This window comes from Protobothrops mucrosquamatus, unplaced genomic scaffold (assembly GCF_001527695.2).
Source record: "Protobothrops mucrosquamatus isolate PMUCROS unplaced genomic scaffold, P.Mucros_1.0 scaffold958, whole genome shotgun sequence".
Classification (NCBI taxonomy): Eukaryota; Metazoa; Chordata; class Lepidosauria; order Squamata; family Viperidae; genus Protobothrops; species Protobothrops mucrosquamatus.
Genome location: NW_015387202.1, coordinates 481417 through 491446, shown reverse-complemented (window position 1 = coordinate 491446; position 10030 = coordinate 481417). Strand labels below are relative to the sequence as shown.

Below are 10030 nucleotides of genomic sequence, written 5' to 3'. Positions count from 1 at the left end.
AACTAACTATCACAGTAAACTGGGCACAAATAACCCACAAACCACAGTTTGTAGGCCAAAACCTCTGGATTTAAAGCATAGTTTATGACTCTACCAACTAATTATGTCAACCAGACCAGAGTGTTTCATTAGAATAATTCATTTCCAATTAGGCATTGCTACCGTTGCTGAGATGGACAACACATTTAAAGAATATTTTTCACCCTGCTGAACCAGCTTGATCCAAACAGTCTTAGAAACTTTGCAGAGGTTGCTCCAGACTACAGCTTCATTGTTTAAAAGATGGGGATAAAAACTAAAATCAGCTAGGAAAAGGATGGAGTAGGCAAGGGAACTGTCTTTAGAAGAAAAAGGGAGAGCAATTATTGAGATCAGAAGGAAAAAAAGCAGATAGACAATAATATACATAGGAAACAGGAAAGGGATTTCCAATGCTAAGTTTATCCTCCTCCAAATAAAATGTGGTAGTCCTAAACATTTTCTTAAAATTTGCAACATGCCCATGGACCCAAAAATTCTAAGGACACACCTGTGTAGAAAAGGGAAATGATATAGAAAGGAGTAACTTACTTTTCATCCGTTGGAGTGATCCCTGGGATTCCTGAAGCTTGTCGGGAAGACTAAAAAAGAAGGTAACATAATTGGAAAGATTAAGATGTTAATATTATCAAATCAACACAAAAAGAAATGTATTACTTAGCCTATTTCCTTAAATCTAGATGCTTATGATTTTATCAAATGTAAAATCAAATCATAACTTCTACAGGATTAAACATGTATGTGATTGTAGTTTATTTTAATCCTAAATACATATATTTGCATTCAAACCCAGCTATTCAGAATTGTTAATTTATAAATTGCTTGTGCTGCTGATCCATCATGGAGTTCAAGGGAACATATTTTAGGCAATTTCCCATTCAAAACTGGATTACAGATGCAATCTAACAAATTTAAAAGTTATATTAGATAGTGAAGTTTAATTCCTCTACGCTTTTAGATATTAATCTGTACGACAACTTACTATCTAACATTACCTTCCCTCCTCCCTCCTCATCCTATTTCTTTTTGTGCTGAATCTTCCAGACTGTAAAGTTTACATTTTTATTCGTCTTAATTCATATTACAGGCTCTCTAAGGGCAATTCTTTTAGAAAGCCAAGGCAGAAAAATTTAAAATAATTGGCATTAGAAGAATCTTGATACTGTGCTAATGTCCAGGATTTGGAATAGTTCACCAAGCCCGTGATAAACCCCTATCCCCAATGTTTCCCATCCTTGGTAGGGACTGGACTTTCCATCTCCGGCATGCCAACAATTTCCTTCTCTACTTCCCTTCGTGACCCAAAGCCCCTCCCACCACAGTAAGCTTTCTTCCCTCCTTGCTCAGATCACAGGCCCATGTAAGCCCATCTTCTTCCCAACTGAGCTGTCCACCCTCTAAGGCAGAAAAGGGGCCTTCACATCCCTTTCAAAGGGTGCTTTGCAGTGGTCAATGGTCACAATTTGAGATTATCCCTGATAGGATCCTGGCCCTCATCCTAAATTGAAATTGTGGATACATCTGGATATTAGAATATATGAAGCGAAAGAAAACTAATCAAAGAAAAAGAAAATAACTGAACCCTACTGGTGTGTGAGACCCACCTACACCAATTCTGCTCTTTGGATTAGTGTTCCTGTAAATTAAACATAAACACTCCTTGGAAGTTATAGAGCTTGATTCTTGATTTAATGGAAACATTTTGGCAACAATATGGAAGTAGTCAATGGTTACTTTCTTCCAGAATGCCACTATTCCTAGTGGTCTCCCATTGAAATATTAACCCCATCCTATCCTGTCCATTATTTCTTCAGAGTTGGCTAAATGCTGCCACCTGCTGTCCACACTGAGTACACACTGAACTCCTTTTCTCTGATTTGCTTTTTCCTCCAGAGTTGTGGTGGGCTGATTGACTGAATAAATCAACCGACCAAGGGCTTCTCTGCTTAAGTTTCCATTTTGTTTGTCTGCATCCGTTGCAGTTTTCTCGGATTTTTCATGAATAGAAGAGAGCAAGATGGGTGTTGCTGGGAAAACTTTGGGAATCCTCTTCCCGTGCTTTCAGAAATATATTAAATAGCCGGGGGGAGGGGGACAGAATGGGACACCCTTTCGTGGGGAAGGTCTCACTGGCAGCAAGGTGGGTGGTCTCTGGAAAGCCCAAAAATAGATAGGCGCTCGGGGGGGGGGGGATCAGAAAATAGTTTCTGTCCCATCTTCGGCCGTCAGAGTAAAACTGTAAGGAACAAAGGAGGAGCTTTATTAAACCGCTGCCGCAAAACCATGGGAGGTAGGCGACCTCTTCGTCCCAAGAAACTCAACGGAACTGCTCCTTCCAGACAGTCCCAGACACGAATTGGACGTTGCAAAGCGATAGTCCCAGCTCACTTGTCTGCGAGGAAGCCCCGACTTCTTACTTCCGAGTAAAGTTGCCTAGGATTGCATTGCAACGAGTACGTGGCAGCGAAAGTGCCCTTTGGTTTGGTTTACGGACCCACCCACCCCCGTGGCTCACACCCCACTTATTTACCGGGCAGAGGTAAAGCACGGCTCCCACCAGGATCAACAGGAAGGTGACGGCGAAAATGGCAAAGTCCAGCATGGTGGTCGCGCCCCCCCACTCGGCCGGCCGCCCTCCCTTCAAAAGCAAACCCGTCCACGTCCGCGCCGGTCTCCGCTCTGCAGCCCCAATGCACAGAAAGAGGCGGAGATCCGAGGAGGGAGGCGAAAGCAATCGAGTCTTTAGCGGCGCGAGCGGGAGGGGAGCTGGCCTGGCGGGGGGGCCGACCCCGCGGCTGGCGCTAATCCGCATTCCGCTCTTCTCCTGGGCGGCCTCTCCTCCCTCCGCCGATTGGCAAGCCAGACACACCTCTCCAAACGGAGCTTCCTGGTCGCCTCCTCTCTTCCAGCGCCAGGTGGCTTTTCCACGGCTTCCTGGAAGAGGCACCGTCGCGCCTTTTGAGCAAGATGGAAAATCGCCGGCGGCGGCTGCTGCTGATTTCCAACTCCACCCTCTACGGCGGAGGCTACCTAGACCACTGCCAGGAACAGATCAAGACCTTCCTGGGGGCGTAAGTTTACACGAGAGATAGCGCCCGGTGGCTAGCCGAGAAGGGGCGCTGCGTCTTCCAGGTTGACGGCCCCAGGGGTCGCTTTGCCTCCCCAAACGGTTCCTTGACTTCTCCTTTTAACTTGCTGGTTGCACAGTACGTGCTGCCTCCTTTTCAGAGTGAAAGAAGATTTTTAAAACTGTCTATTTCTATGCCAGAACAGGAATCGAGTTACCTGTTGTTACTGTTGCTATAAAAATGAAGCTCTGTAATCAGAAAACTATTTAACGTTGGATAATATTTAAATAGGATTGGTGTGTAAATATAAATAACAAGCAGCTTGTTATCAAAAAGTGTTTCTGGATAACTGATTATGGAAAAAGAATGTTTCAGTAAATCTGTAGGGTTCTTATGTGGAAGAAGGTAAATTGATTGCTTTTTTCAGAGTCTATTATTTAAAAGTAATCTGCCTGCCTTAATAGGCATTTCATTTTGATGTATGCTGATTGGTGTACTTTCAAAGTGACAATAAAGTTATTATTATTATAGGTGATCAAACTGGCTGCTTAGCTGGATTCTTGCTTTAAAATGCTATGTAAACATCAGAATGGTGGGGAAGGGGACTTTCATATTGTTTTACCTTTTAAGGTAAAATGAGATACTGCCCAATCCCAAACTTTTGCTTGTTTATCATAAAATTGATTCTCCTAGGCAGGTGAGGAAAATTCTGTTTGTCCCCTATGCTCTTCATGACCAAACTGCATATGCTGCACTGGCAAGGGAGAAGCTGGAAAGTTTAGGTAAGTCAGTCCTTGATTCACGTAGAAGATGGGTGGGTAACCTTTTTGCTCCAAGGCACTAAATTGGAAGCTATTCAATATTTTTATATTGATTTTATATATATATGTGTGTGTGTGTGTTATAATTATACTATATACTATACTATGCTATCCTAGGGCTTGATCTAATTTAGTTGATGATGGAGGCTAAGGGGGATAGCAAGGCTGTTCTACGTGGTCATAGCAACAACACTCCAGGTTATTTAGTATCCTTTCTTCAACTTCCTGTTTTCTGCACAGGTATAAAACTTGCTCCAAAGACTATTTCCTGATTGATCTTTTGATCATGAATTCATTATAGTATTTTAGTTCTTATCCAGGACTCTGTCTCTGACCTGGGAACCTCTTGCTTTTACATTCTGTTACAGTGCACATTGTAGCTTACTGATTTATATGTAACTTCTTGTCTCCTTCTTAGGCTACGGACTAGACAGTATCCATGAATCAAGCGATCCAAGAGAAGCTGTAAGAAAAGCTGAGGCAATATTCATTGGTAAATATTAACTTCTTGAAAGTATTTGTACAGAGACTGCCTTCTTGATAAGGATAGACTAAGATACAAAAAGGCAAAGGTAGTAGAGTAGTAAAGAGACCTCTGACCTCTACTTCTGCTTTTTAAGTGTGGTGGCAGAAACATAGACTTTTCCAAATTCTGCAGAGTCCTGAATATTAGTTTTTAATGTATGTGTATCTGCAAGACAGTCATGTTTTAACAATTAAAACAACTAAAAATTATACTTAGAGTGTAGCCTTACATTTGAAGAAATGTGTTACATTGGCCCTGGTCTATTTAGCATAGTTGAGTCTACATCAGGAAAAAGGAACTTATTTTGACTATAGACCACCTGATTCTGAACATATATCAATGCTGGAGGTGGGCAGAATCAACTCATATATCATCCTTCTCTCACACTGCTAACATTTACACTCTGGACTCTCCATGCAGCAAAATTGTTTTGTTTTCATTTCAGAAATGATCAGGAATAAAATTATAGATCCCACAGTTAAGATTTTAAGTACAGGTAGTCCTTGACTTATGACTGGTGGGGCTAGAATTTTGGTCAATAAGTGATGTAGTGATTGAGTCATCAGATGACTTAACCCAACTTTATGACCATTTTTACTACAGCTGTTAAGTGAATCACTGCAGTCTTTAAACAAATCACATGGTCATTATGTGAATCACATCTTCCTTAAAAGAATCTGGCTTCCCAAACTGACTGCTTATTGAAAGCTAGCTGGGAAGTTTGCATACAGTATCGTAATCACGTGACCGCGAGACACTGCAACCATTGTAAATATGAGCTAGTTGCCAAGCTTCCAAATCGCAATCATATAATCACAGGTACTGCAATGGTCATAGCGAGAATGTCAAGGTTCCAATCAATAAGACCAAATAAATCAGAAAGTTCCTCAAAGAAAATGTTTATTGGATACATAATATCGGCACATGCAAAAGTGAAACCAGATCTAAACCTTCCCCCCAAGAATCAAAGTAATACAATGTAACAATTCCCACCCCTCTAGTCATGCTGCCCAATAGAACCCCTTGGCGGGCTTTTCTAACTCAATGATCTTCCTCCATCCCTCCGGCATGAGAATGACCTTGGTTCCCATGAGAGTTGCTCATGTTTAGTCTACCAGAAATACTGTCTTCCCCCCCCTCCCTTCTTGTGGCAACCCAAAATGAAAAAATGGCTGCAGCCAGGTTCGTTGCAGAGTTGACAGATTGTTAATCATTTTTTCTAATGCTGTTGTAATTTTGAATGGTCGTAAATCGAGGACTCCCTGTATCTCTGATGTAGCCAGTGTAACCTCCTTGAACCCCAATTGCCTGTTTCAGTTGATTTGGTACAGTGGGGTAATAGGGATATTACAAAATGATTCCACTTTCCCTAGGATCAGGTTCTTAAATGGCCTTTGTGGGCTTTTAGAAGAAGACTCTAATTCAGTGGATTCAGATTTCATGCCTAAATTAAAAACCTCCAGAGATGGAGCACCCACATCTCTGGAGGCAAGCTGCTCCATTGATTAATTGTTCTCACTGACAGGAAATGTCTCCTTAATTCTAGTTTGGATCTCTCTTTGATTAGTTTCCATCCATTACTTCTTGTCCTGCCCTCAGGTGCTTTGGAGAATAGCTTGACTCCCTCTTCTTTGTGGCAGCTCCTGAGATATTGGAAGACTGCTGTCATCTCATCACTAGTTCTCTTTGTTAGGCTAGATATACCCAGTTCCCACAACCGTTCACTGTACCCTTTAACCTCCACTCCCCCAATCATATTTTTTGTTCTTCTCTGCACTCTTTATAGAGTCTTAACATCTTTTTTGTATTGCAGTGATCAAAATACCAGGTATTATTTCTCCTGCTAGGATATAATCCTGTAGCATATTTATCTGAAAATGTATGTCCTCTTAATTTAGTGGGATTTATTTCTGGGTAGCTTAGAATGCACAGTATGTGGACCCAAATAACAAAAGGAATAAACTTGATCAAACGGTACTTTCTCTTTCTGTAGGTGGTGGCAATACTTTCCGTCTTTTGAAAATTCTTTATGACAACGATTTGATACATCCAATCAGGAAACGAGTTCTTGAGGTAGTATAAACCAGCAGTTAAGCAATGTTGAAACAAACTTCTGGTACTTGCTCACAAATGTAGCTGTATTGAAGAGATGCTGTGTTAAGCTCTCTTGGGAATCCCTTTGGAATCTCTTATTCTTTGTAAGTATTCTGTTTTTCTGAATTAAGCATCTAGAGGTGATTATTTCATGCATTCCTCAACTTGCCAGGGAATGTTCAAGATGGCTTATCCAAGTTGTATGCTAACAAGACTGTGCTAATTTAGAATCAGTGCTTACCTGGAAATTATGATTTTGCTAGGGCAAGAAGCCTGAATGACACTGGGTATTACATTGGAATAAGGGCACAGAACCGAATAGGGAAGGACCAGTCTATGCAGCTGCTGTCCTTCAGAGTCTCATAAGCATGGAATACAGAGCTTCTGTTCTAATCTGGTGACTCCTCATAGTCTCTGATGTTTTGTAATGGTTGGAACCCCAAAGGTCTTGCAAAATCCAGATTCGTATGGTAGAAGCAGGGCATTACTTCTGTAGTTTTTATACAATTGCTATCTTGAGAGCCAGACCGCCACTTCAAACATTCACTACCTAGATAGAACATTTGTCTGTTGATAGCTCTACAAAGAAAATGATCTGCAAAATGCTAATGAATACTGTATGTGGTAGAGCTTTTCTAAAACAAACATGAAGTAGGAGAATGGAGTCCTGCTTTTTTTCCCCAACAGTGCAGAATTGAACCTTGTAATAACTTCATGCATTAGATTGAGTGCAGATATAGCACAGCACAGTCAGCATTAGGATATCCGCCAGACATTTAAAGGCAGCTCAACTCTTAAAACATAATTTTAACAAAATAAAAAGCCAAGATCGTATACAAGAAACTTTCTTTTCATAAGAAAGCTCCCACCACAAAGAACTACAGAAATCTAGAAAGGTTTTGGCACGCCTGTGAAATTTTAACAACAATTTTAACAATTTTAACTTGGGGAGCCATCTTTTGAGTCAGCTCTGCTGGATCATAATAAAAAAATCTACAGCTGTTTATTGAAATCATCTCGCCTGCAGCCTGTACTGAAAAGCATGGGAAGCAAAGGGAGGCTTTTATTGTATTTTGGTTTATTAAATAGTAAATATGCATCTACTTCTTCTGAAGAAGAAATCTGGTGCTTTTTACTGACACTCCGGGGTTTCTTTCCATTCTTAGGACATTTCCATTGTCCCTCAGACAATTCCTGTGGCAACTGTTTGTCATCCAGATATGTTCACCAGATCTGGGCTGCAAAGGCTAGATCAGGGCTTTTCAACCTTTTCACCCATTGTACCACTTTTAGGATATGGCAACATCTGAGTACCACCAGTCGCCTAGCAAGGTGTCAAAAACTTGATGACCAAAAAAAGGAAAAAAGTGATGAAGTACAGGTAGTCTTCGACTTACAACAGTTCGCTTAGTGACTGTTTGAAGTTACAATGGCACTGAAAAAAGTGTCCCACAAGCCACAGCTGAGCAAGACACCTGCCTGCCCACCAGGCGGCGCTCTTCCTCCTGTTCGAGGTTTCCATTGTGAGCATTTCTGTTGAGGATTGGCAGCGGGGGTGGGGTGGGGTGTGTGTGGTTTTTATTCCCCCCCCCCGTCTGCTGGGTGGTTGCAGCAGGTTTTGGTCACTTCACATGACCCTGGGACACTGTGACTGTCATAAATATGAATCAGTTGCCAAGCATCTGAATATAAATCACAAGACCCTGGAGATGTTGCAACATTCCAGCTGATCAGTGCTTCTTCTGGGCTCAGCAGAAGTGCCAGGATCAGTGCTGCTTTCCAGCTGGAGCCTGGCGCTGATCCTGGCTCTTCTACTGAGCCCTGACAGCCCCGAAGCGACGATCAGCTGGAAAGCAGCACTGATCCTGGCGCTTCTGCTGAGTCCTGACAGCCCTGCAACTCCAGCCGTCTCTTGCTCAGGCTTGTGCGGTGCTGCCACCGGTTCAGTTCATTCCCCTCCCCCACTACCACTTTTCTGGGATGGTCACATACCACCTGCCAGGTGCCAATGTACCACAGGTGGTACCTGTACCACTGGTTGAAAAGCCCTGGGCTAGATGGCTACAGAGAGATACAAAAGACTCTTTGCTAATGTATAGGGGTCACTTTCACTGATGTAGCCCATGTGTGCCATACCTAGGCCAAAAGGGGTTCGGCAAAGATGCAAAGAATTAAAACGGGCCTATCAAACTGGCTTCCTACCATTATAACAATATGGTATCGTTTATTATGATAATTTTGTTTCACCTTTCAAAACGGAGCATATTTTAGGGGAGAGGAATTGCACACACTGCACAGGGTATATTTATTTCTGCATGATTTTCTATCTTGCATAAGTTCTGTCCCTCAAGTCTTAGACTCAATAGAACAAGAGCCACCGAAGCTGAAATCTTGCTTGCCACTCTGGGTCTGGTCTTTCTCAGGTTTAGGATTGTACAACTTTTGTGGACTTGATGGCCAATCAGTCTTTATATGGAATCTTGTGGATCAGTCTCCAAAAGTAACCTGAGTCTGGCCTCCCCTGGAAAGGAAAAGCTGGAGTTTTAAAGGATAAAATAGATATGCTAAGTATCCAAAGGCAGGAAAAAATCAAAATTACAGCTGGATTCATTCCCTAAATATTTCCCTAAATATTCTGGATGATTCTCAGTGTCCTCCTTTGAATTATAAAAAGCAACATTCCTTGACCCTTTCTGCCATCAGATTCTGAAGCAGAGAAAGACTTAATTTGCATGTTGTGCTAAGCTATAGTTTCTTTAACAAACCACAACTGTATTGGCATTCTGTTCTTCAGCATATTCAGTCACCTGAGAAGCAATAGAAATGGTTTCTCAATGCAGGCAAAGCTGGAAAGGCCACCAGCTCTGTCCACAATGGCTTCTCTTGTAAGACAGAATTAGAAGTCTGCTTAAACATCAGAATGATCTTCCTTCCTTCCTTCCTTCCTTCCTTCCTTCCTTCCTTCCTTCCTTCCTTCCTTCCTTCCTTCCTTCCTTCCTTCCTCTTCAATTGTTGTATAAGTCAGTAAGTCCTAAGCCACCAGCACTACAATTAGCTATATCCTAGACCAGTGGTGGCGAACCTATGGCACGGGTGCCAGAGGCGGCACTCAGAGCCGTCTCTGTGGGCACGCGCGCCGTCGCCCCAGTCCTAGGCCTTCAGCTGGGTTTTATAAAACCTTTTCGTTTTAGGCCTCCGCCTAAAAAAAGGTTCAATCAATCAGTCAATTTCAACTTCTCACGGGGAAAAAAAAACCTTCCAAAGTTGGAATTGATTTTTTTTTTCTCTCAATATAAAATTTTATTGTTTTCATCATAAAAAAAAGAAATACATCACAGATATTACACAATGTTATATCCCATCCCCCCACCCCCCGGACTTCCCAAACCAAACCTAGGCTAATATTCAAATACAAGTAAACAAATATTAATATCTCTAACTCCAAACTCCAAACTTAAACAATCCATCTCCTCCGTATTAAT

At 41.9% G+C, this 10030-nt stretch overlaps 2 protein-coding genes across 2 annotated transcripts in view; one reads left to right on the top strand and one right to left on the bottom strand.

The window, feature by feature from the left end:
- LOC107290707 (cytochrome P450 20A1) overlaps positions 1-2646 on the bottom strand; it is a 38633-nt gene extending 35987 nt beyond the window's left edge. Inside the window, exons 1-2 of the mRNA XM_015819611.1 lie at positions 2570-2646; positions 571-620 (exon numbers count right to left, since the gene is read on the bottom strand). Coding sequence (XP_015675097.1) covers positions 571-620; positions 2570-2641 — 122 coding nt within the window. The 5' untranslated portion in view covers positions 2642-2646. The remainder of the gene's footprint in view (positions 1-570; positions 621-2569) is intronic.
- Positions 2647-2905: 259 nt separating this feature from the next.
- Positions 2906-10030, top strand: part of LOC107290704 (alpha-aspartyl dipeptidase) — a 13212-nt gene continuing 6087 nt past the window's right edge. The window contains exons 1-4 of the mRNA XM_015819608.1: positions 2906-3110; positions 3801-3889; positions 4347-4421; positions 6448-6527. Of these exons, the coding sequence (XP_015675094.1) occupies positions 3007-3110; positions 3801-3889; positions 4347-4421; positions 6448-6527 (348 nt within the window). The 5' untranslated portion in view covers positions 2906-3006. The remainder of the gene's footprint in view (positions 3111-3800; positions 3890-4346; positions 4422-6447; positions 6528-10030) is intronic.